Source organism: Mus caroli, chromosome 5 (genome assembly GCF_900094665.2).
Source record: "Mus caroli chromosome 5, CAROLI_EIJ_v1.1, whole genome shotgun sequence".
Classification (NCBI taxonomy): Eukaryota; Metazoa; Chordata; class Mammalia; order Rodentia; family Muridae; genus Mus; species Mus caroli.
The window spans coordinates 84,634,594-84,662,322 of NC_034574.1; the positions used below are offsets into that span (position 1 = coordinate 84,634,594).

Genomic DNA, 27,729 nt, shown 5'->3' on the forward strand with positions numbered 1-27,729 from the left:
GAGGGAGGGAGGGAGGGAGGGAGGGAGGGAGGGAGGGAGGAAAGGAGAGACAGACAGACAGACAAAGGAAAGAAAGAAAAAAGAAAGAGGGAGAGAAGAGTATTATTATAGCAACCTTAGAACATTAATACAAAATCTTACAGGTGCCAAGGGAGTGAGGTCCTTGTTTAGCCAGGTAGACAGACCAGGACCTCACCCCTAGTCACTGTTACACCACCTCACACAGCTCTATAGCCCAGATTTCTCTTTCCTCAACCATGAGAATATAGTTCCAGAAATAATATTTCTGTGGGGTCTGGCATATCTCACCTAACAGTGTCCATGAAGTACAACACATTCAGATGTCAAAAACTAAGTCAGTCAAGGGCAATGTTTTTGTAAAATGTTGAAAGTCCATAACACTAAAAATTCATTTTAACAATGATCAAAAAGAAATGAAGTCAGTAAAAGGCAGGTTTTCTCAGATTTTATCCCTCAGGAACACTATAAAAGGACCAAGAGAAGTCTCTGAAGAAATCAGCTCTTGATATAAAGGCATAAACAAACGGATACAGGCATGTTTCATCCCTGACCCCACCGAGGAGGACACGTTCCCTGGTATTGTATATCTTAGCATCCTTCAACTTCTTTTAACTCCAAGTATCTTAACTTATTTTCAAATTTAGGATGGCAGTATCATATGAGAGGAAAAGCAATTTTGACTTTGTCGTATAAGCTTAGCTTGGAACCCCTCATATGAAAGGCAGATTAACAGGAGAAAAAATTTAAGACCATGCACAGACAACATAGACATCGGAGATGCTCGGGAATGAGTAGCTTTCACACAGGAGGCTTGAATTCAGTCTTAACAACCATCTTTAACTGAGTCAGTGAAGATAATTAATACTACTACTACTAATAATAATAATAATTAATAATAACAACAGGAACAGTTAATAATGTTAATGGGTGTTGGGGAAGTAACCAGCAAAAGCTTTGGAAAGCCATGTAAAGTTTGTGACACAGACTTAACCCACTGCTCTCCCCATGATCAACGTGTCAAGTACCTTTGTCATCCTTACCTCTCCTAGTACCGAGACAGAGACATCCTTACAAATGGATGTTTCCTTTATAAATTCCCTCTGCAGGAGAGTAACTTCTGTCTTATTCTCAGAGCTTCTCTTACTTCTCCCTATTTCTCAAAATAATTATTATGCCAAAGAGGTATATTTTGAGGGTGGCATATCCTGGTCTCCACTAGTACCTACTTCATAAAGTGCAAACAAATGTGTGTGTGCGCACACACACACACACACACACACCATAGAAATTCTCCTAACACACAGCAGTGGTCAATAAATGCTAGATAGTTTCTGTAACACTTAACATACAATTTTTATTATTACATGTCTTGATTCATCATCATACAAGTAGAAGCCGGCTTGTAGCAGAGACAAAAAGCAACTGTGACACATATCACAACTCTTCCCCATCAGACTTTCTCATCTCTGTCTTGTTCCATGAGTAGATTACGTTTCCTTGCTTTCTTGAGGTTGCACTTGGCCATTGACTTGCTTTGGCCCACAGCTGAGAGAAACTGCATAGAGACATGTAACTGGATATGGGGCTGTAAAAATATTTGGAGAGGTAATTAATTCAAAGCCAAAAAAAATGGATCCAAGGTGTTTCTGGTAGACCTTGACCGTGCTGCATCTAGAGACATCACTGAAACCTTGGTAATGAACACATCGCATGTGCATTTAGCATTGGGCATACCATCACACCACCTAATGCCAGCCCACACTGCCTGGAACACCTCAGCTCATCCTCAAGACGATTGTACGTCAAGAATTTTAGTTTTCTTACTATACACATAGCCTTCTCTTACAGAAACATAATGGTTTAATTACAGAAAACGACTTTCAATACTTCCCTACTGTTAGCTCCTCAATTCACACGGAGAAAATTGTATCTCTTTGGTTTGTATTGCATTCAAATGTTTGATTTTTTTTAAATTGCATTTTGAGTTGCTGGAGAGTTTCTTTTAAAAATATCATTAAATGAATTTTGGCTTGGGATTTGGACCGAATCGCCAACAATGTTTCAAATGCCCCAACACATGCTGCTGCCATCTTGTGTTGTGTGTTTATGTGAAGGATGTTTTCACCTTTGAAAGAAGGGCGAGTCAGGAAAATAGGAGGTGACAAGGACTAAAATCCACTGTGTGAATGCATGAGACTGTCAGAGAAAGAGCAATAAGTGAACTACAAGATACCGGTCCTCTCAGAAATGCTAGGGGTGCTCTGTAACCAGCAGAACCAATGTTCAGTGATGGTTTTTTATAGAACCATCTAAACAAACACACTTGAAGTGGGAATTTCTGGTTTTGTTGGTGACTCAGTTGTGTCATGTGACATTTTTCTGGAGACTGTCTTATGAGAGGATATTTTGCTGAAGCAGACATATGAAAAGATGTTTCACTTAGAACAGGCACGTGGTGTTTTTCTGGATGCTGCCTGATGAAAAAGCATGTGATGTTTGGAAAGAGTATAACTTGTCATGACTTTGTAGTGAGAAATACAGCAAAGAACTTCTAGTGGTATTCCGCTGCATTTTGTCACTGCTGTGGACTGGTGCTGGTTGGTGAAGGCTCACAGTTTCCTCTGAATCGGAGTTGCTACTGCTGATTCGTGTTTGGTGTTTTGCTGGTAGACTGGACTACTGACAATAAAGATTGAAATAACCTCAAAGAACTATTTCTAAACAGGTCCACAACCCCTGTTTCCTATTAACCTTTCTTTTTCTCTATCCCTGGTGGGTGGTGGGCTGGAAGGGAGGTGGTTGAAGTGTTAGAGAACCATAATTAAAGTAGGTTTTGAAAAATCTAAGCCTACACACCTGTGCCATTTTTATGCTACCTTGCTTTCATCTATAACAAACAGCAAAACTATATTTAACCAGAGAATTGTTTTTAATAAATATATTCATGGATTATGATTAGTAAATGTTTGATTTATGTTATATATCTGGGGTCACATAAAACTTTCCCTGGAAGAAAAAAAAAGAGTTTTGAGCACTGCTATAGACAAAGTAATATAGTGTCACTTCTTAGCGTAAGGTTTAAATGGTGCACCTGATCTTTACCCTTCTCTCCTCCCCATCTTACTAAGTATGTGAGCCGATGTTCATATACTGGTATAACACAGGGTCCCTGACAATCCTGTCACTAACCTGGCTTAGTAACCTGGACCTGCAGGAAACTTAGATGATAAATTACCTGTTACTGCCTAAGGGTTGGTCCTATTGTTTACTTGTTTCAGCAGTAGAACTTAGTCTACCCCGGATATTACAAAAAGTCTATTTCCACAGCCAACCTTAAGGTCTAGTGAACAGCAAACATGCTTTGACTAAATTGATCAATTTAAGTTTTAATCAGCCACTAAAATGAACAATTTTAATAAAAGAAATTATTTCAGCTCAATTCCAATACAATGAAAAGCCTTGGCAATCATAACCGGTTAGCATGTGGGAACCAGCCAAGCATCACCACAGCAAGGTTAGAGGGCACAGGCTTTGCACACTAGAGAGAAGTTTTGTTGTATTTCAAATGGGTAAATTTTTCTGTAATGTCATCTTCAAAAACCTTTAGATCTGCCAGAGTCACTAACTTAAATCAGTTTGTATAAAGAGAACAGTGACCTTAGATGAAATGCTTGACAGTGGGGAGAGAGAACTTGTAGGGACCACCTCCAACAGAAAGACTGGCCATCAAGTAAAGAATGGAATTGCTATGCCACAGTCAAAACTCTTACCCATAATTGTTCCTGTCTGAAAGAATTACCGGGATGGAAATGGAGAGGAGCCTGAGGAAAAGGTCCATTGACAGGCCTAAAATGAGATCCAGCTCAGGGGGAGGTCCCAAGGCCTGACCCTATTACTGAGGCTACGGAGTGCTCACAAAAAGGGACCTATTATGACTGCCCTCTGAAAGGCGCACCAAGCAGCTAAAAGAGTCAGATGCAGATATTTGCATCCAACCAAGGGCTGCTGACCCCTATGGTTGAATTAGAGAAAGCCTGGAAGAAGTTGAGAAGGAGGGCGACCCTTTAGGAAGACCAGCAGTCTCAACTAACCTGGAGCCCTGAGATCTCTCAGACACTGGACCACCAACCAGACAGCACACACCAGCTGATATGAGGGACCCAACAAGTATACAGCAGAGGACTGTATGCACCTAACTCTCAAGAGACTGGAGTCCCCAGGGAGTTTAGAGATCTGGTGGAGGGGAGGGGAGGTGGTGACATCCTCCTGGAGACAGGGGGATGGGGAGGAGGTATGGGATGGGGAACAGTCAGAGGGTGGGCTGGGAGGGGAATAAAAAAAATAAACTTTTTTTTTTAAAATTAAAAAGAAGGGCACCAGTCAGTGCCTTTAAAGAGTGTCACTACTAAGCTCTATCCATGTGTGGTTGCTGACTCCGTGACAAGCAAAGCCCAGATGTCCACAAGCTTCCTACTCACACAGGTTGGCTAGACAAGGGAAAGACATGAGGCCAGAAGGCTTCCGGGAATGTGTTTAAGACCCTGCGTCTGTCAGTTCTTCTAGCGAGGGAAGCAGGAGAGGCAGTTCAGATTTTGCTTGCAGTATCGTTTGCTTCCTATCCCGACAGGGATCAGTACATGTATAGAGAAGAAGGACAATTATGAGTCCAGTGTAGTCTATTGTGAAAGTACTGCCAAGATCTAGGAGTGGTGCCGGTGAGGTGAGGCTGAGAATTGGCCTGGCGGCAGCTAAAGTGATAAACCCAGGCTGAGAGAGAGATGGAAGACGACACAGCAAACGATAGGAAAACAGTTCTGCAGAGCTGCTGAGGGCACCAAATGTTCCAATGCCTTAGGAAGGGTCCCTTTTCTCTTACAACTGTCAGCTCTAGTTCGTGACCAGGGGCCACCAGGTTCAGACTGCACCAAGCTGAAGGATGTGGCATGCAGCCTGTATGAGGACTACGAATGTTTGAGGTGCAGGGGGTGCAAAAAGAATGAAATGAAAGGCCAGGTCTGACTCCACTTTGGAGAAGCCCTGATCTTTGGGGAGGCATTCAATATGGAGAAGGAGCCCGGCGAAAACATCTGATTACCCTTCCCTAACTACAAGGCCTGGGCAAGCGCTTAAACTTACTTCCTACCCAGAAAATGAGGATGCAGTGTACTTGCCTGTTATGGTTGTTATGGGAAGTAAATGACTTGGGTAGTATGTGAATGTACATTGTCCAACACATAGCCTATTGCCATTTCTCAGAAATTATTGTTATCTGTTATTATTGTTTATTAGCACTAATTATTATTACATAAAAACTTATTTATTATTATTATTTTACATTGTTTTTATAGGCGTGATGTACAAACAATTCTTACAAACTATATGCACATGACACATTCCTTAATTTCTAATGCCTTTGATTTCTTACCTGGTTAATAGTAAGGTTTATGTCTCTGGGTTAGTAGAGGGAACTTTAGCATAGTAACTAATCCGACGGCTGGTTTAGTTATCTGGGGATCATCTACATCACCTGATAGTGGTATTTCCTCTGGCTGGGAAGTTGAATAGGCACCAGGAAGTGCGGTGAGAGTTTAATGTACACAGACGGCTGTTTGCAGAAATGAAGGGAAAAGGTCTTCATCCCATACTTGGAAAGAAATGTGTTGATTCTCTGAGATGACCTCTAGGTCGCCTCTCTAAGGGTAAGGAGTTTTCATAAGCGAAACAGAGTTGGATTCCTGAGGGCAGGGACCCACTCACACTTTGTTTTGCCTTAGCTTCCAGAACAGTGCAAAGCTCCCTGAGCTGTGGCTGAATCCACTAAAAGCTCAAGTCTAGCTCCCGCTGTCCAGCAGAGGCCGCTCTGGGCCGGGACTCCTGGGACCTGTGCGCCAGGAGAGAGAAGGCCAGGGGGTGGCCCTGTCCTCGCAGGAGGGCCGGGTGGGAGGGGTTTGGCGACGGCGCAGGCGGGTCCTGGGCTCAGGCAGCTGGGATGGAGCAGAAGTGCGCCTGGCGCCGCAGGGCACACAGCTGACTCTCCGCGCCACCACCACTTCGCCTTGCGCCGCCAGACACCGAAGCTGCCTGGACTCATCGCGCCTGGCGTCCCCGCTCCTCCCGTAGCCCACCCGGTCGGAAGAGGAGCTGCCGGTGCCCCGAAGCACTTGGTCAGACCCAGGAAACTCTTCTCTAGTCGCATCCAGCTCGGTACCGAGCACCGGAGTAACATGGTCTGCAAGGTGCTCATCGCCCTCTGCATCTTCACCGCAGGTACTTGGCGCGGTCCTAGGAAGAGCGGGGCTTGGGGGAGGCAGCACAGGGTCCGGCTGATGGGAAGAGGGACGACACCAGGAAATAAGCCACCACTGGAGGGTGGTAGGTCTGCAGGGGTGTGCGCACTTAGATTTGAGGTGTGCGGTTTTGGCGGTCGTGGAAGGGAGGGACGACTGGGTCTTTGCTGTGGCATCCTGGGCCCCCCACAAATTCGTTCTCTGTGAAACAGGTGGCTGGCTATCTGGCGCCTTAGAACACAGAACCCCGCACGGAGACGAAAGGTCTCTGTGGTTTCTCCTTTGCTGAGGTCTGGGGCGCACCTGCCACGGCCCCAGACCTCACTTCTTGCCAGTGGTTTGTCCGGACGTGGGATACAGAGGCCAGGCAGGGGTCCGACAAAGCTGCTGCTAGGAGGGCTTCAGCATGGAGTGCGCTCAACCTGACTGGTTAGCGCTCCAGGACTTAGAGGTCTCTGGAACTCCGGGCGTCCCTTTTACTTAGGCTTAGGGATGATGCGGCACAAACAGTCACAGGGGCAGCGGCCCATGTTAGGGTCAAGCTTATGATCACTGTTTGAAGATTGCAGGTCTACTGTGGCCAAGAGCCTTCCAAAACTGTGGCCCTCTGTATGAAACTAGTAACTTAGGTAAAAGTAGGATACACACCCCCTTTTGCCCCATCCCGGTCTATCTATCTCACCCGGGTCTAGGGACTACTAGCAGCCACGACCTTGGACATTCAACCCAAGCCGACCCGCGGACTGCAGAGATGAAACCAGACACCACCTTCTGGAGTTCGGTACCTAGGTTTTTGTCCAGGAAGAACGTAGCCCAATAAGGACTATGGATACCGGACTAGACTCGGGGTCTGAGGGTGGGCAGGGGGAGAGTAACCCAAGAGAGTAGTCTGGTCTGTTTATCCAAGAATGCCCCGAAGCCTCCTAGTACAAGCTGATTGGAGATTCGAGCTTTAGTCCGTGTGTTTCCCCTCTTGAATTGCCTGGGTTCCTGTAAATGTGCCTCCCCACCCCCACTCAAGGAAAGTCACAACTCCTTGAAAAGAAGCTAGAAGCTTCCCTGGGGCTCTCAGAGGATAAGACAGTTTATGGGAAAGTTTCCCAGCTGAGCCAATAGCCTGGTGGTGTTTTCCCTACATGCTAATGTCTGAGAGAACCTTTCTGCTCCTGGATCTGCAAGGTCTGGAGACCTGCCTGCGGATCTTTCTGGAACATTCGGCTTCCGTGGTGCAGCCCTCTTGAGAGAGGAGCCCTTAGATATGAAAGTGTAATAGCCTTCCCAGCTGGATTGTCGCCAACGGTAGTTCCCTGGTCCTCAAAGGACAGATGTTTACAAACGGATGCGGAAGGGAACCCATTCAGGAAGCCTAGAAAACCTGCACTTGGCTAATGGATAGATTTTTGTTTGCTGAATTGATTTTGCCCCTTTATCCATTTATTTATTTATTTATTTATTTCCTTAATATTTTTGAACATCTCTGTTCAAAATCAAAAGCTGGCAAATCAAAAGCAAAAACGGATTGATCCTAACAAGAAGCTCGAATAAGATGATTTACTGACTGACTGACTGATTGATTGATTGATTGACTGACTGGTTGGTGCGTGCTTGATTGGCTGATTCTCTAGTCTTACTGTTCAGCTGTTTTCTGCTGAGAGACAAGCATTGCTCAATCCCCTCCCCCAGAGCCAGGTGGCTGCTGTTTCAGAGACTGGTTGAGCAGCCCCAGCTCTGTGCCCTCCAGGCTTCTAAGTGGGAGCAGAGCCATCAGGGTCATAGGCTGCTGTGGCTGAGGAAGACGTATTGCCTCTTTTTCATTACTTATACACCTTGCCGTCCCAGACAGGGAGACAAGAGACTGAGAGCAGCTTTCTCTGAAGTTTGTGAATTTGAATGACTATTTCCGTGGACAGTTTGTTAATAAAGCTGCTTACCATAAATAGGCTGGGAAATCATGTAAAAAATATCATAAATACCTCATGAGAGTCTCTGCATTCCAAAGTAAAGGATTTTCAGGCTGACATATTTTTTTTCTAGAAGGCTCTGGATAACAGCAGGCACGTTCTGGCAGCTTGTAGTGGGGGCTCTCATGGCAAGCTATTCACCAGAGGATGCCCCCCTCCCCCCTCCTCCCACCGCCGGCGTTAGAAGATTCAGAAAAAGTTGAGCAAACCCCTGAAACTGACCGTTGATTGGGCCAGAGACAGTGATATAGCCAGGCTTTAATGTTTAGCTTAACAAATCCTTGTTTGTATGCATAGTGTCGTTGTCCAGTGCATACAATGGGCATTTAAAGATATGCGTGCCTTATCTGCAGCCTTGACAGGAGGCAGCTCGACATTTGTCCCCTGATTTACCTTACCTGGGATATACAGGAGTAACACATGTGAATTAAAGTCCAGTCCTGAGTCTCCACAGTTTGGCCAAAGAACTATCTATACAGGGAGGAAGGCCAGAAACTGCCACATGACTAGTATTCTGTCCCAAAAGGCTCCTCTCTGCGTTTGCTTTAGCTCACTCCACTGTCATGGCTGCCCCTTGGAGCTGGGTGGCCCCATTCCAAAAAAAAAAAAAAAGGCTCAAATATATGAGGTATATAGATAGATACATTCAAATGTTTTTTTTTTTACACACTTAAGAAAACAAAAAACTTTCATTATGTAAGAACAAACAGTCCCCTATGTATGAGAAGCCAGTGGTCTGACTTCTCCTGCTCTGGGTCTGCACTGCTTACCCTAGCCCTGGATCAGAAAGGTAACTGCACCCCCATTCCCAGACACCCTGAAACACTCATTGGTCCTCTGGTAAACAAGACCAAGAGAGCTAGAGGTATAGTCTGTGATCTCTCTCTCTCTCTCTCTCTCTCTCTCTCTCTGTCTCTTTCTCTGTTTCTCTCTCTGTCTCTCTCTGTTTCTCTCTCTCTTTCTCCGTGTCTTTCTCTCTGTCTCTCTGTCTTTCTGTGTCTCTCTGTCTCTCTGTCTCTCTGCCTCTGTCTCTCTGTCTCTGACTCTCTCTGTCTCTCTCTGTCTTTCTCTCTGTCTTTCTGTGTCTCTCTGTCTCCGATTCTGTCTCTCTCTGTCTTTCTCTGCCTCTGTCTCTCTGTCTCTCTGCCATCTCTCTGTGTCTTTCTCTCTGTCTCTCTCTCTGTGTCTCTGTCTCTTTCTCTCTGCCTCTCTCTGTCTCTTTATCTCTGTATCTCTGTCTCTCTGTTGGTCTCTGCCTCTGTCTCTCTCTTTGTCTCTCTCTGTCTTTGTCTCTGTCTCTCTCTGTCTTTGTCTCTGTCTCTGTGTGTGCATGTGCGTGTGCGTGTGTGTGTGTTCTGGATCCATCAGCCCTCTTCTCTGGATGACTAATGTCAGATACTGCTCTTTGCCCACACAAGTCCTCATGTGGGTCAGTTTGGCAGCTGTATTACAAAGATATTGAAAACGGAGCCTCCTTTCCAGAAAGGTTTGTGAGAGATACAAGAGAGAGTTGCTTGCATCCCTTTCACCTGAAATCTGGTCACAGTGAAAGACGGGGCATCTTCCTGTTTATGAAGAGACCTGAAAATCACAAGCTCTTTATGTTGTCCTGTGGCACAAAGATTTTGTGGGAAGCAGGTAGACTCTGCAGCCTGACTATTTACAGAACCTACCTTAGTTCAGGGCAAGTCCTTAACCACCTGTTACCTCCTTATATTTAAAATTAGGGGAGGGGATCCCCTCGTAAGGTGGGGGCAAATGTTAACTGTCTGAGCCTACCTACAAGCATCCAGCACTGGGGACATGAAAATGCTCGGTAATGTTAGCCCTCGCTCCTATTAACCTTAATAACGATAACAATATTCAGCACTGAACATACAGCTCACCCCCTCCGAAGGCAGAGCTGATGTGTTTGCACTTGAACTATGCAGATCACAGACTGCCACTAACGTGCTAAGGCTGACTGTTCCAGCAAACTCAGTATGCAAACTGGGAAGACAGTCAACTGAGCCACTTAAATGCCTAATTTAAAAGGTTAAGAATGCCTTAGTTCAGACACAGCACCGTGATGAGGTGGGGAGGGTGGGGGGGGGGAGGTTCAGTTACAATTAAAGTAAAATAATGTTCTCAACAAGGACTTTTGCAAATGGTGTATTTAGAAAGCCCAAGTCAGCTAAATCTGAAAGGTCAGATTCCCCAGAGCAACACATTGGGGAGAATTCCTATTAAATGGGTCATTTTATCTGATGACTGTGGGTGACTTTCTCTAGATCTCTAATTGAACCTCGGACCTGGACCTGGTCTAATTCTGTTTGTGTTTTTATGAAGAAAATACTGGTCAAGTATTCATACAGTCTAAAACAACTTTCTAAAACAGTCATTTTCACTCCGGGGTGCGGTAGGGGAGCCCGGCACCTACAAAAATGTAGAGTGGCGTTTTTAAAAACACGTAATTCTCTCAGTGAAACCAGTGGCAAATGAAAGATTCCTATGAGAGCCATCAGAACTGTGTACCTTCTCTTTAAAGGAGCTGTCTCTAAATCAGAGGCTAGGAGCCAACAACTATTTGCCTAGCTCATGAGACACCAAGTGAAAAAGTTAATGTTTCCTGCAGAAGGCATGCCAGCTCTAAGGAGCAGAGGCCTCAGGTCTGCTGCAGCCTGTACTTGCCTTCTCTCTGGAGATGTGGGGTTAAGAGGTTATCAGCCGGTTAATGTACACGCAGTGTGACTACAAAGCCAGACTCATGCGAATGCCGTTTATTACATTTGGGAATAGATGGGAACTGATGTAGCACTTTCCTGGCGTATGTACCTTTAAATATCATAATAATCTTTTACTCCAGCACAGCCCATTTCTTTCATTTCTATGTTTTTAATGTTGTTTACAGACCTTGAAAGCTTTGTCATTTTTCTAAGTAGTAGGACCCATTAGCTGGAGTAGAGAAGCATAGGATTCTGTCCATAGATGCTTTCATGAAGAGGCGGGAGGTGCTCCAGCTTGGTTTTTCCTTGGCCCTGTGTTGCCACATTTAGTAAATAAAAACTGAGTCTGTCCAGTTATATTTGAATTTCAAATAAATAGTGACTCTAAATATAGCCTGTGTAATGTTCGAGCTCACCAGGGAGTACTGTACGTTTTTGGCAACTCTACTTAGGCCTTTCATCTTCAGACCACCTATGGGATGGACCTGCTGTAAGATGACCTTCAGTTTGACCCTTGTTTCATGGGGCCTTAGCCGGCTAGTACCGTGTCAGTAAAAGTCTGTTTGTGGGGGAAGCATGGAGATTTAACAGCAGTTCTCTTGGTTAAGAACTGCATCCATTAGGATACGGGGTAGTGTGCACTCTAGTGAGATGTTTTGATTCTGAGTCGGTGCCCATTAACTGCGTATATGCTTCTGACCAACTGCTGGCATTTCTGTGGCTTCTTTCAGCCTTCATAATGGACCTTTCTGACCCTTTCATTTTTAAAAGAAATAGTATATGTCTAATAGTAGCAATATTTTTGCTTATAGCTGGATTTAGAAGCTGTCTGGAATATAGCTGGCAGCTGATTTAAAGAGAAAATTATAGAATAGCTTTGGATTTCAGCATCTACTCTCTTGCCAAGATCTTAAGACATCTTACAAATATTAATTATATAAGTTTTACATAATTCCTGCTGGATGGATTTATTGGTATCACTTAAAAAGCTGTGGCTATATAGGCCCTGAGGCAACACATTAGGCAGATTTTAAGGTAGACATTTAAAAAAAAAATCTTTTCAGCTGTTTAATTTTGGAAGACATTTGCACTCTTTATTCTCAGGAAAAAATATCTATGAATAGCTAACTGTTAAGTAAAGAAAATTGTGGAAAATTATCGGGTGTGATATTTAGAAAACATGTCTATTTTATATGAATGGTAAGTGATGGAATACAGCTTCTACTTACATTCCAAATTCTGATTTTCTTTTCCATAAGCAAGAACATGAAGGCATAATGTTCAATATGGGTGTTGAACGTGAAAGGAATTAGGTAGAGAGGGAATGTTTTTTCTGCTCATGGTTCTAAATTTGGGACTATCATTGGTTAGCTCACATTGTATTTGCTGACATATAATTAATAAAATGTTATGTTTTACATTTGTGATATTCTTCCCTGCTTTGTATAGTTCCAAAGTATAAGCTATCACTGAGTTTATTTACCCATCATTACATCCATGATGGAAAGCTACTGATGGCATTAGCCTCTTAGGAGATGATTAGAAAAACTTCTGAAATTTTTTTCATTTTTTATTAGATATTTTCCTCATTTACATTTCAAATGCTATCCCGAAAGTCCCCTATACCTTCCCCCCACCCTGCTCCCCAACCCACCCACTCCTGTTTCCTGGCCCTGGCATTCTCCTGTACTGGGGCATATGATCTTCCCAAGACCAAGGGCCTCTCCTCCCATTGATGGCCAACTAGGCCATCCTCTGCTACATATGCAACTAGAGACACAATTCTGTGGAGTACTGGCTAGTTCATATTGTTGATCCTCCTATAGGGTTGCTGACCCCTTTAGCTCCTTGGGTACTTCCTCTAGCTCCGTCTTTAGGGGCCCTGTGTTCCATCCAATAGATGATGGTGAGCATCCAGTTCTGTATTTGCTAGGCACTGGCATAGCCTCACAAGAGATAGCTATATCAGGGTCCTGTCAGCAAAATCTTTCTGGCATATGCAATAGTGTCTGGGTTTGGTGGTTGTATATGGGATGGATCCCTGGGTGGGGAAGTCTCTGGATGGTCCTTTCTTTTGCCTCAGCTCCAGAAAATGTGGTACATTTACACAATGGAGTACTACTCAGCAATTAAAAACAATGAATTTATGAAATTCTTAGGCAAATGGATACATATGGAGGATATCATCCTGAGTGAGGTAACCCAATCACAAAAGAACACACATGATATGCACTCAGTGACAAGTGAATATTAGCCCAGAAACTTAGACTACCCAAGATACAATTTGCAAAACACATGAAACTCAAGAAAAAGGAAGACCAAAATGTGGATGCTCTATTCCTTCTTAGAATGGGGAACAAAATACCCATGGAAGGAGTTACAGAGACAAAGTTCGGAACTTCTGAGATCTTAATCCACTCATTCTATTATAACACCCTGGTCCACAAATTTGGTAACTTATGAACAACAATTATTTTTCAGCAATTCCAGAGTTTGTTGAGTTCATGATCAAGATGCCATTGGTTCTGGGTCATAAGAATGTAGTTTCTCATTAGTACATGGTGCCTTCTCTTGTGTACCTGCATGGTAGAGGACTCAGGTAGCTCCCTGCCACTCTTATAAGTCCATGATGGTGACTTCACCATTGTGAGTACTAGAGGACTGAGGAGATGAATCTGTAGGTAAAGTCTTTGCTATGCAAGTGTTCAAATTCTTGGTACCCAGGTGCAGAGACACAGGTCTCTAATAGAGAGAGGGAATACAATAGGGAGTAAAAGGGAACCATTCTGTCACTTGCTTGTGCAAGAATCTTTACAAAGTCTGGGAAACTGAGGACCTCTTTCTTGGCCTGGTAGGAAGGCAAGGTTTGGGTGGATTGGCTGCATGTCTGTCAACATGCACATAAAAAGGGAGCAACAAAGCATGGCTGTGTGACAAGGAGTCCTGGGCATTTTGCCTTAAAAATTGCAATGTTGATGGAGGTGACATCATTACAGGAAAGCCCAAAAATTCTCCTTCTTTGAAGCACTGATCAATTATATCTAACAGGGACAGAAGGTCAACCTTCAAGAACAAATGATCTTTCATCATTTATATTCTAGGAAATGCTTAGGAGGGAAGTGTGATGTTATAATTATACATGGAAACAGGTTAAGAACATGGCTTGAGCTAGCCAAACTTTCCCTAGATGACTTGGGCATAACAAGGGCCCAGAGTTAAAGGGAAGCAAGAAGATTATCAGATGTTTGAGTGAAAATAGATAATGTAAATTTAGAGCTAGTAGGCCCTCTTCCTCTCAGCATCCTCCATTCAGTACTTTAAGACAATTCAGTCAAGCACTTCCATTGCTCTGGTCTTGAGCAGAGCCACCACCATCTTTTTTCCTGGAGTACTGCAATGGCTTCCTAGATCCATCACTTCTCAGACTTTTCTTCCTGAGATCTGCTTTGCATAGGGACATGTTGGGTCTGTCAGAAATGCCTGGGCATTGGGTGTCACTGCTCCAGGTTAGGTCCTATAAAGGCCTCCTGCTACACTTGACAGAAAGTCAAATCCACAAAGAGACAATCAACATCTAATCTGTTTGCTTTTGAACCTGGTTGTCTTCTTCGCTGGTGTCCACTTGCTTACTTTGCCCTAGCAACACACCCCCACCCCACCCCGACTCCTCCCCTGCCGTCTTCCTTATAGCATGCAATGGTTGACTCCTCTATCTGGAACGGACTTTCTTCTGGTGTTCACGGAGAATTCCCTAACTTCCTCTAGAGTGTCATTGTTGTTCACGCTTCTGTAACTACACCAAATACTCAGCATAACCAGAAGAGAGGGGGATTGATTCCTTTTGACTTGGCTTGGCAGGTTTCAGTTCCCAAACAATAGCTGACTGTGTTGAAACAATACTTCATGGTAGAAGCATAGGGTGACAGAAATCTGCTTACCCTCTGACTGAGCATAGGAGAACAAAAGGAAGGGAACATTTTCCCATAATGCCCTTGGAGGGCACCCCTCCAGTGGGCTAAGAGCTTTCACTAAGCTATTTCTTACAGGTTCCACCAACACTCACCAACAAGGAACTGGGAATCAAACCTTTAATAAGTGAAGCATTGAGAGACATTGCAGAACCCAAATGACACCTTCCCAATAGACCCTTAACCTGACTGATGTGTTGAAATTACAATAGAATCTCCCTGCCAAGTTTGTGTTCCTGATGCACTTATCTAACTCTGGTCTGTGCCTCCTTCACTTCCTGTCTCTCTCCATCCCTCACTGCTACCTCGAACTACAACACAACTTTAAGCAGACAGGAATGTTTGTCCTCAGAGAAAGAATATGTCATGGAACATAGTAGGTGCTCAAAAGATACTTGCAAGATAGGCAAAACACTTAATCCAAAATTTTTCATAGCTCATCTAAAAATGAGACATGGAAAATTTGCTGACTATAGGGTATTTATGCCAAGTAGTGCTTGCACATAGTGTTTTATAAAGACAGTAGTTAGGTGTTTGGTCCCCACTCTACAGAGAAGAAGGATAAACAAAATCTACCTAAGCTTTTAAATCTGCTATTGTACACATAAGGAATTCTGAAATTCTTCTTTCTAAATTGAAGCCTTTCCCCACACTGTGGACATCAGTTCAGACTAGTTGAAACTTCTTAACTCTCTGGCCAGTTTAAAAATAAAAATGTCACCTTTGAGTTCAGCTAGAAAGGATGAGGCTAAGGGTACGATAGAGTGCCACTTATCTGAACCATTTTGAGAATTTTCTCAATAACTAAAATTAGCTTGGTGAGGAAAGTGATTTGAGTCTAAAGGAAATACAACTGGCAGTATCCCAGGAAAGCCTGAAAAAGTTAAGTAAATTCCGACCCTGAGTGTTGAAAGTGTTAAGTCGGTCACTAATATGCTCAAGGATATAATGGGGACTTTCTTGGCCTTAGAGACTCTGAATTACATCATTCTTAATGAGGCTGAAATATGAACTTAAAGTTTTATTCCAAGCAATAGAAAGAATTGATGCTGAAGTTCCAGCTACAATCAAACCTGTGTCCTAGAATAGAGAGGATGGATGGAAGGGTACTGCAGGTACCCTTTATCCTGCAGGTAGATAACAGCTCTTGACATGTTTGATGTTAGAGTTACCCATCATGTTACATATGTCACATGTCACACGCCTCATTTTAGCATACCAAAATTATCTGTGTTTTCTTGCTTATTCAAAACTGGAATGACTGCTTATGTAGGAGCTACCAGAAAGAGATCTTTAGAAATGTAGGAGCTTACTGATCTTGATGATATCAACTTGGAGAAGTAACTTGTGAGGGAAAAACGATGCTTTATTTAAAACATATGGCTTGTTTACTTCATGAGTTCCATCTGTCCATTCTTGAGAAGGGAAAACTCACTGCCATCTAAGTTCAGCAGCCTTGACTATGTACAGAGAGGTATCAAGCTCAAGTGGACCTGGGTTCACATTGCAGTAGTAGTGTTAAGACTCTGCCATCGCAATACAGGTGATCTGCTGCCCAACCATCCCCCACCCCCTCTGCTCCAAGAACAATGATATGAGAAGCACATGAAATGACCAAGATGACAAGCAGGGCCAAATATCTTCCTGGATGGAAAAAGAGCACACCATATGAAAAGATAGTTGTGGGACCCCATATCTCAAAATCAACTGCGGCTACAGAGGGAGTAAAGCTGAGAGCAGAGCATCTCAGAGACGCCAGTCTACAGTCAACATTCATCCAGAGCAGCATTAGGGACTGCTTTAAAGAGCGGCGGGGCTAGGCTACTGTGTAGACATGGCTACAGTTTATAGTTGCCAATATATGGAAATATATGGAAAAAGAAAGCTTTAGAATACATGTGTGCCTGCATTAAAAGGAGTTGGAAGGATAAGGATACAGTGAGTCTCTCTCTCTCTCTCTCTCTCTCTCTCTCTCTCTCTCTCTCTCTCTCTCTCTCCTTTCTCCCTCCTTCTCTGAATTTTTCAATAACATTATAAATATTTCAAGTCCATCTTTTGCAACAGTTCATGCGGCTACAATAACCGCAAGATAGCTGTTGGAATTCTCAACACAGTGACTTAAAAGTCTTTTTGATGGAGCCTTTAAAAATAAAACCATAGAGAGGCAAGTCACCTCAGAAAGGCTTGCAGGGCATCACTGACGTAATGGGCAGAGAAGGTTCCGGAAAAGAATGACAACATAATAATGCTACGTTTTCTAAAGCTCACGTGCTATAAAGGCATTCCTGAGGACCACCATCTTGGATCATTAAGGTGCTCTGAGAGCTATCAGATCAGCACTTAAGGCATGTTAGAGTTCTCTTCCTCTAAAAACTAAAATCTCTTCAGCATATGGGATCTACTTTAAAAAAAAAAAACCCCTAAGTTTCTCAAAGTGAAAGTTGTCGACTTAGATATCAAATAAGAAAAATACGCCTCAGAAGAATATATTATTTATTTATTTCCTTTGGCAACATTCAATATATGATATCATCTTTTCAATAAAGCAATCAATAAAATGTGGTTTAGGAAGATGCTAGAGGAGCCATTATTAATCCTCTGCAGCATTTTTAGAGAATAATGCAGGTGTGCTGGAGACACTGCTGGATAGGCAGATAGGACAAGAAGCAGCAGAGGCCTGATTCCAGCCAACTCCTTCAGTTTCCACAAAACTGTACACATCGATTGGGACCAGCTTGTTACATTTTTAGCTTTAGTGGGTACCACGTATCACTCTCTCCTCTACAGCATCATCTGATCCTCCAATAGCCTTATGAAGGATGCAATACTTGTACCCATTTTTTAGTTGAGGGCACGGAGCGTCAAAACTTAAGTATTAAGCTAGTCACATACAGTTGATAAGAAACAGAGCTAGGATTTGAACCTACAGTGTTCACCTTTATGCATCTCTACCCTTACCATCTTGAACTGCCAATATAGCTGCTAAGTCATTTTGTGTTCCAACTTTGATCCTCGCAGTTACAGCCTTGGTTGTAAACCTGCCTTGCATCATCTCTTCTTAAGGTCACTGTCCTCACACAAGATCATTAGTTTTTGGAGACCCATTCAAGCCAGGTCGGATTGACTATTCCCCTACTAAGAAAGGGGAACAGACTCAAATTTGCATAGGACTCTCCTAGATATTTATATGGTGGAGTCTAAGTGCCATTTTCCCTAACAGAATGATAGCTCCTCATGGAGGTAGCCAACACCAGCATGCCTGGTTAGATGACTGCAGTATTTTGCTAGATCAGGAAGTAAAGACCTTCTCATGACTTACCGAAAGGACTCAAAGATGTTTAATGAAACTTACGGACCAAAGATGGTGCAATTTGATCATCGATAAGAATAATAATTGTAATAGACTGAAACTTCCTAAATGTGTTTGCTTGTGAGTACAAAATGATCTTGAAACTAGAACAATGAGATAATACAGGTGTTATTGATCTTCACTAGAGGATGCTAATAAGCCAACAAATTATTTTTTAAAATAACACATAACTACAGAGAATCAAATATTGTTCACTGATTGGTTTCTGGATCTCACCGTGTCTCTATTTTGTGAGTGCACCAGTGTGTGAATGAACATTTGGTGGTGAGATGCCAGCTGTCTCTGTAGAAGTATTGAAGCTAGGAAGTCCAGAAGGCACAATTGAAACTGTCACCTTCATGCACAGCCTTGTGAGTCAGTGGCTTTTGATCATCAGAGGCTGCCTACATCTTGAAGTGTGGTGTCTTAGTTAGGGTTTTACTGCTGTGAACAGACACCATGACCAATGCAAGTCTTATAAAGGACAACATTTAAGTTTCAGTCCATTATCATCAAGGCAGGAGCATGGCAGTGTCCAGGCAGGCATGGTGCAGGAGGAGCTGAGAGTTCTGCATCTTCATCTGCAGGCTTCTAGCAGAATACTGGCTTGCAGGCAGCTAGGATGAGGGCCTTAAAGCCCACACCCACAGTGATACTGACTCCAACAGGGCCACGCCCACTTCAATAGGGCCATACCTTCTAATAGTGCCACTCCCTGGGCCAAGTATATACAAACCATCACATGTGGATTTAACTAGATACTGTCTGTTCCACACCATCCATTTTGATATAGCCCTGTCACATTTAAAAAGACCTACATCCCATGGAGCTTCTTCAATCAACTGGGGAAAGTGATAGTGAATATCATGGGAATGAAATCAGAAAGCAGCAGACAACAGGAGTGTCGGCAGAATCAACAGCCTGGTTTCTCCAATAAATAGATTATTGAGAATAAAAGAAAGAGGTTGAGAGGAAGATGTGCAGGGAGAAGAGAAGTCTGTAAGATTAAACAGAGAGGTATGAACAGGGCAGCCAATTCCACCTGTGTGACTTACTCAGATTCGGAAGCAATCAAATCTCTAAAATTAAATCATGAAGATTAGGACACTATTGTGAAAGAGAACACTTACTTGCTGTTTAACGAGGCTAAGGTTTTGTTTAGTTTAACCATGATAATAAATGTTGGAAAACACAATGTTTTCCAACAACCTTATCATAGTTACAGAAGAAATGCTGTTGTTCTTAAGATTTGCTTCAAAATAATATGGGAGTAGAAAAATAGGTTGTGATAATTATATGAAGAAATGGTGGCCAATTAGTGATTGTTGAAATTCTGTAAAGGTTATGGAGGGATTCATTACAGAATTCATTACAGAATTCCATTTGGTAGATGATTAAATTCTTGTTAGAAAAAGGTTTTAGACAGGGTCTCCATCCTAACCCAAAGCCTATCGCCAACTGACAATCACTTGCAAAGTAAAATAAAATAAAATAAGGCATCTCACTGGGTATATAATCCACACTAACAGGCCCCATGCCCAGCAGGAGTTGGCCAAGATAAAATGAACTCAATAGTACCTTTGGAGATATATTTTGTCTCATAGTGCTTTCTTTGGAGCTTTTTTTTTTTTAACATTATAGGTCTTTTCTTATATGCTATGGCTTTTATGTTTTTATGGGATTTCTGTGTGTGTATCTCTGTGTCCGTATGTGTTTGGTTCTTTTGTTGTTGTTGTTTTGTTTGTTTTTTGTTTTTGTTTTTTTTTTTTAGTTGCTTGTTTGTTTTCTAATAAGAGAGATAGATAGGAAGGGTACATATTTGAGTGCATGGGAAGATGGGGAATTTCTTAGAGGAAATGGTGGTGTGGGGAGAAAATAGCCAGAATGTCTTATGTGGAAAAAAAAGACTATTTCCAATAAAAAATTAAAATTATTTTTAAAAGAGCTCATAGAAAGGAGGTTTGCCAGGCCTCCCTGTTGGATACAGAGATAAGATCCACCCTTTTAACAAGTGACTTGGGATTCTTCTAGAGGACAAGGCAGTATGGGTAATCATGTCATAAAAGGCTAAGAAGCACATACATCATCCTTGGTGAATCAATCTCTAGAAGGGAAGACCTGCTGAGTCCCTCCAGGACTCTTTGCTAGTGCTACTGCCTCATGCTGCACATCTCTCTCCACTGTTTTCTACTGACCAGAATTTGCCAACTTGAAAGCTCTAGGATTTCTTTGAGTTGCTTGGGTGTCTCAGTCTCTACAGAACAGATGCATGTCATAGCGTCATGCCCCTCCATTCCGAGAACCCATGGGGCAAATGTTCAATGCTTGTCAAGTTGAACTAAAGAAACTGCAGCTCAGAGATGTGGAGTCCAAGGTCTCACAGCTGGCTGTTGGCAAAATGTAGACTCATGTTTTCATGTAAACATTAAATTCCCTGGCTTCGAGGGCGGGAGGGAAGCCCTTCCAACCTTGCCCTTTCTCCTTCAGAGTGAAGTCTCAAAGGCTTATAGTCAGTTATTAAAATGATATATTAACACAGATCAACAGAAATACATTGTCCACTGCCACTCACAGGGATATAAATGATCACAGAGCATCACAGGACTGACTTTCAGGAAAAGTAATACCTATATAGATACATACATACACTATCACAAGCATCAAACATACAATGTCACGTGTGTAAATTTAGAGTTGCTCAAAGATGGGTACCCTATGGACCTAGAAGAAACACAGAAGACAGAGAGGAAGCTTGGCAGAGCCCAGTGGCCTGATGACACAGGAGCAAGCAAGATTTAGAAAGGAATTATAATTGCTTTCCAAAGATGCTTGCTATGTTTGCACAGTCACACCACCAGCACATTCTTAGGGAAGAAAATTTCACTCTGTCTATTTCACGTGAACACAGCAAGGACTGTCTCCTGAAGACTCAACGAGTAGAGCTAGTGCTAACCTTTATGGGAATTTTTCGAGAAAAAAGGCAGTCCAGACAATCCTCTGAAAGGATTTGTTTGGGGAAAGGGAAAAAAATGCTTAAGTTTTGTTTCTTTATAGGTGTGTATTCTTGTTTAAACACAAGATTGCTCTTGCAAACCACAGCTTAACCTTTGAAATGTATCATAAAAACAGCCTATAAACCAGCCTGGAATTCCGGCATGCGGGTGAGTCAGGAGGGGCAAATATTAAGGCTCCTTAGCTGCACACATAGTGAGTTGGGGACCAGTCTCAAAACAGAATAAAACAGCAAACAGACAAAAATCAGTTGATGATATTGTTTTAAAAATACACAGTCATGTACATTTCTCCAAGATAAGTATAAATGATTCCTCCAAAGCTAAAAATCAAACAAACCCTCCAGAATGTAGCAGGCCAGCAAATGACAGCTTTTGATAGCAAATTTCCTTATGGAGATGGAAGAAGGTGCCAAACCTAGTGATTGTCATAGGTGGCCCCTCTCTCCTCAGCCTCACCAGCATTTGTGGTGTAAGGGATATATCAAAGGAGCTTTCCTTTCTGGGTTTTTAATGTCACTAAAAAAGACACTTTCCTCCTTTGAACTTGGGACACCAGAGATTTGTTCTGGTGTCACCAACTAAGACTAGAGTCATTCAGAAGGAAGTAGGCCCTCCTGGGGCACTGTCGTCTATTGTCTTCATTGTCCAGCAACAGAGGTTGCAAAAATCAGTCTGGTCCCTAAACATTACTCCCTGCAAACTCTTGGGAGCTTCTTGTCCCCCTGTCCATGCCAACCTGCCAAGCTTGGTATAAATATAAACTAGCTTATTGTCTTCATTTCCTTAGGCTATGTAATAAATTACCACAAAAAAATTGTATGGCTTTAAACAGCCATTTATTCCCTCACAGGTCTGAAAACTGGAAGCTGGAATCAAGGCTTCTGCTCTCTTGGAACCTTTCTTCCCCCTTCCAGCTTCTAATAGCTCGGGGTCTTACTTGGCCTATGCTTGCTTATTTATTTATTCCTCTTGATGGCAAAAGACTGAGGCCGTGTAGATCAGATATTTCTCCATCTCAATTCAGTGGGGATTAAAAAACAGTATTTTTTTTATTACAAGGAGATATCCTACCTAGTTCCTGACCATTAACAGTAGCACACTATGCATTGTGATGGACAAGAGAAAAAATAGGAAAAAAGACAAGGAAGGAAATACACATTTCTAAAACATGAGGATCACTGGAAACAAGCATTCTAAATTAATCAGGTTCTCAATGCCTCCCACTACAACTCCAGAGAGAACAGATTGTACTAAACCAATAGCAGCTTTGATTGGCAGGCCAGCCTGCCACATGTGAGAGGCTATAAAGTGGTCCTAGAACTTTCTGATTTGGACGAGGCAATAGCAATAGTGTGTGTGCTATTTTGGGTGCCCATGGGAAATTCTCAGCACCCTTTTACCTCTTCCCTGCGCTTTTAATACTGTATAGCTGAGAAAGGGGCCGCAGGGGATGAAATTAGCCCCTACTTGTTCTCAGTGATGCTCACTGCCCTGCGGAGACAGGGAGCCTGCCCTCTGTGTGGGACGGGATCTATTTGTGAAAGCATCCCTTTTTCAGCTCTGCGCAGAGTAGCGCGAGGTGTGGGACTATAAGAGCTGGTGAGAAGCCTCTCTGGGAAATGCACAAGTTGTTACAATTGAGGAGATTATGAGTCTGTTTGTCATTGTGAAGGTTTGGTGTGTGTGTGTGTGTGTGTGTGTGTGTGTGTGTGTGTGTGTGAGTGTGTATGCCTGTGAAAGTATATATGTGTGCACTGTGCCCATGTATGTGCCTGTGTGTGTCTGTATGTGAATGTGTAGGTATGTGGCCCTGCGTGGGGGGAGGGGGGCGTATGATATGTATGATGTAATACATTTCTTCTGTTTTCCTCCTTACTAAAATAATTAGAATTTTCTAAAGGCTCTCGAGTAACATAAGATGTCTCATTAGAGAAAATTAATATTCAAATGATCCACATATTTCTAGAGAATCTAAAATTTACTTTCCCTCCCACAGACAAGTAAAATAGTTTATACTATAAGACCCATAATCATATGTCTCTTTTCTGAGTAATAACCACAAACAGAAATATTTATTTGGTTCTGAACCTGCGTACTTGAGGACCTTTTTTAATTACAGCTATTCAGAATGAAAATTAGCACTTGAAAGTCCTTTCTCTGGAAAAATATAATTTTATCCCTAGAAGATTTAATGACTTACGCTATTGGCTTATGTAGCTAAGAGAAGAGAGGGATCAAGTCCTGAGTCTATACACAAATCTCTTTGATGAGAACCAGGTTCACGAGGAGATAAGAAGTTGCAACGTGGGAGAATTGTGTCGTTATATTTCAAAAATCTCAAAGGGAGTCATGGAGTCACCAAAACAACACAGAAAGACCCTAGTAACCAACACTGGTGCCTGAGCAACCAGGAGCAAAGAGGTTTAGTAGCTTTCAGTGTTTGCCGGGTTTATTTTATTTTATTTTATTTTACTTTATTCTGAAACATCTAAGATGAAAGAGTTAATCTAGAGATCTTGGTTATATAAGAGGTAAGCAGGTCAGGCAGCTCATATGTCTGCTTTGGGGCACATGTTTTGGTTGACCAAACTTTTCCATGGGAGATCGGACTGGGTGATAACTCTCAAAGAATAAAAGAAATGACAAGAAACGTGTAAGTTTGAAAGTGAGCTTTTCTACTACTGACATCTGAGAACATACTGGGCTCTCCAGAGACATATGATCTGGGGAAGCAAGCAAACTGGGGCCCCTCCAACCCTGGAGGGACTGATGAAGCTGGAATTGGGTCACAGCTGGTGACGGAAGCTGCTATCTACTTTGTCAAGCCAAACTAACTTAGAAGTTTACAAGTTCCTCCGTTTTTGGACTGGCTACCTTTTCAGAGGTAGCATTCCTTACAACTTGAGATCTGACTTGAAAGATCAGGGAAAACTAGAATTAAGTCCTGAATAGACCCCAAACAGCCACAGGAAATGTCTCTGGAAATTACTGAGAGGACACAGCCACTGTTCAAACAAGAACTACCCAAGAAGAACCAAGAGCCTTCTGACATGATTATCAATAAAATAAATGACTAAGGAGTCCTTGACAATCAGGCTTGGGTTTGAGGTTTCTGGGAAGTTGTGGAAAATTTGAACCAGAGAGTCAAGATTCACTGGCACATGCTATTTACTAATAGGAAGAGTGTTGGTATTTAATGGTTTGTTTGTGTGTGTGTTTGTTTGTTTGCTTGTTTTGATCTGTTATTTATTCTGGTCCAGCTTTGCCAACAGTAGCAGCGTGGATTGAGGTGTGTGCCTATATTCTTTGCTATATAATCATTGACAGTTGTTTTCTTCTTATTCCTCCTCCTCTTCCTCCTCTTCTTGTTTCTTTGTTTGTTTGACTGTTAAGAGAGGGTCTCCTATATCCAGACTGGCCTCAAACTTGCTATGTAGCCAAGGATAACCTTGAACTTCTGATCCTCCTGCCTCCACCTTCTGAGTGTTGGGATGACAGGTGTGTGTCATGTCACCAGGTCAAGTTTAGATGGTGCTGGAGTCCAGCCATGGGATTTTGTGCATTCTACTCATACCCCCACCAACTGAGCTGCATCCCCACACCAACCTCAAGAGTTGTAAGCACCCTAACCTAACCTGTGTTTGACTACATGGCTTCCCCTCTCAAATGCAGCTCCTGCCTTGGACTACAAGAACAATGCAGAGCTTCGTCCTTGTTATGCACTAAATAGTCCTGAGTGCCTGTTTTCTTAACACATCTGATGCAGATGGCCTACCCTAGAATATTCAGAAGACCCCACCAACCCACCCACCCACTCTGCACCTGCAAGAGAGTAATTTCCTTTGGCTGACTATAAAGGAGAGGTAGTGGGTCCCATTAGCAGTAGTCATATTATCCCTCATTGTGCTGAATGTGCAGTTTATACTGTTTATTTATTTTCTTGATTTTATAAAAATGAATTTTTAAAAAAACATTACACCTAAGTAATACTTGGGGGGGTTGGGGAGGGGAGGTTATTTGTTTTTGTTGCTGTTTGTTTGTTTGTTTGTTTTTGCTTTTTTTTGTTTTGTTTTGGTTTGGTTTGGTTTGGTTTGGTTTGGTTTTATTCTTTGTGGTAAGAAATTCTGTATAACACAGGAAATTACCTGGAAGCTGTGTAAATTTTGGCAACCTGATTAACAGATCAAAATCCATCATAAAAATTGAGGCTGAAGTCATGTAATGTTAGCTAAAAGATTCAGGCCATGGCTTTCAAAGGGATACTAGGTTAGCTGGGTCAGTGCTTTCTCCTTGTATGACACCATTTTGAAATAGAAATTCAGCTTCTTCTATGGAAATGATTAAGATCTGCATAGGCTTAATTTAATATAGATTATAAATGCCATGTCCTGGTGACTGAAATAAAGTCTAATGAATGAACTTACAATGTTTTCAGGAACCTAATTTAAAAATGTATTGCACAGTTGGAATAAGGTCACTGAGAAGAGCATCACCCCCACAGCCATCCACTAAGTAGATGGAGTAAGTGGTCATTTGGGCATCTGTTGCTTGTGATTGAAAATGGCTTCTTCACCTGAGGGTTTCCCAAACTCTGCTGACTCCCACATGAACGCCTGGAAGTCCATGAACTGCCTGAATTGTATCAAATGTTGGGTGTGTTCTGATGGTCACTGCTTTGTTTGAGAGAAGACCTGCAGATGTTACCCAATACCTTGGTTCTGTACTTCCAATGACGTCAAACTCTGACATTCTTTTTGTGATACTGACCATTAAACGATTTAGACTTCTTTAAAACAACAAGAACCTTGCAGGTCTCCTCAGAATGTTTTAGTAATCAATTATTCAAGCTCACTTGGGCTGTAGCTTCCATCACTCCCATTCATTTTGTCCTCATTCTGCCCCATAGGCAGAAGCTGACCTTACAAGTTGTGGATCAGGAAATGGAGGAGGCAAAATGGCTGAGTCATGTCAATGGGCACAGAAGTCAGCCATGGTTGCTTTGACTTCTTGGTCTTTGTGTCGTTCACCAGAGTCCAATATAAGAGTATCACAAAAGACCCAATTTAAGGGTAGACAGTGTGATAGAGTGTTTATTTACCATAGTGAAGCCTTGAGATCAATCCTCAACTCAAAAATAAACAACTACAACAACAACACCCTCCTCCTTAATACACAAAGCTCAATAGTTTAGAAGCCACTTCGAATAATAGAAGCAGGGAGAGATAAGCCAGAGACAGCTCTACACTGCCTCTGACAACAGTCTGAGACCTCTTTTCAGAGTTCATTTTCTGCTCAGGTGAAGTCAAGATCTTGATTTCACTGCAGAACAGAATTTCAGAACAAGAAGTAAAGTTGGAGTTTATTGAAAAGATTCTTTGACATAGATTTAAGCAGAGAGTTAAAAGATGGGCTGTCTGGATTTTTATCACAATGATAAAACACTGTCCAAAATCAACTTGGGGAGAAAAGGATTTATTTGGCTTATAGATTAGAGTCCATCATCAAGAAAGTCAGGACAAGAAGTGCTTGCTGACAGGAGCCTGATATAGCTGTCTCCTGAGAGAATCTGCCAGAGCCTGACAAACACAGAGGAAGATGCTTGCAGCTAACCATTGAACTGAGCACAGGGTTCCCAATGAAGGAGTTAGAGAAAGGACTGAAGGTTTGCAACCCCATAGGAAGAACAACAATATCAACCAACCAGACCCCCCCCACCAGCCCCCAGATCTCCCAGGAACTAAACCATGAACAAAAGAGTACGCATGGAGGGACCCATGACTCCAGTCACATATGTAGCAGAGGATGGCCTTGTCAGGCATCAATGGGAGGAGAGGCCCTTGGTACTGTGAAGGCTTGATACCTCAGGGTAGGGGAATGCCAGGGCAGGGAGGTAGGAGTGGGTGGGTGGGGAAACACCCTCATAGAAGCTGGGGAGGGGAGTGAAGGGGGATTGGATAAGAAGTTGGGGGGGCAGGAAAAGGAGTAACATTTGAAATGTAAATAAATATCTAATAAAAAGTTATTTTAAAAAATAATACATTGAAATGTAGTATCTATTAAATTTCCAGTATAATCATTCCCCTTCATGCTTTAATATACATGAAAAGATAAAGAATCACTAAAATATATCTATAAAATGTAGACAATTTTTAGTAAGAATAATTGTAGTTCAATGTTGAACTAATTTTATCATTTTAATTCCCTATGTTCATAAATCATATGAAGTAAAAATCAGTGATGACTAATTAAAAAAATAATTTGAGCGATTTGACATTGTATATTCTAGTGTAATAACTGCCACATAGCAATTTCAATAAAAACACATTTTTCTCAAAAGAAAGAAAGAGAGAGAGAGAGAGAGAGAGAGAGAGAGAGAGAGAAAGGAGGGAAGGAAGGAAGGAAGGAAGGAAGGAAGGAAGGAAGG

The 27,729-nt window shown here is 42.4% G+C and overlaps 1 protein-coding gene across 1 annotated transcript in view; it reads left to right on the plus strand.

The window, feature by feature from the left end:
- Window positions 1-5,992: 5,992 nt before the first annotated feature.
- The window catches only part of Parm1 (prostate androgen-regulated mucin-like protein 1), a 108,263-nt gene continuing 86,526 nt past the window's right edge, over window positions 5,993-27,729 (plus strand). Inside the window, exon 1 of the mRNA XM_021163493.2 lies at window positions 5,993-6,288. Within this exon, the coding sequence (XP_021019152.1) occupies window positions 6,246-6,288 (43 nt within the window). The 5' untranslated portion in view covers window positions 5,993-6,245. The remainder of the gene's footprint in view (window positions 6,289-27,729) is intronic.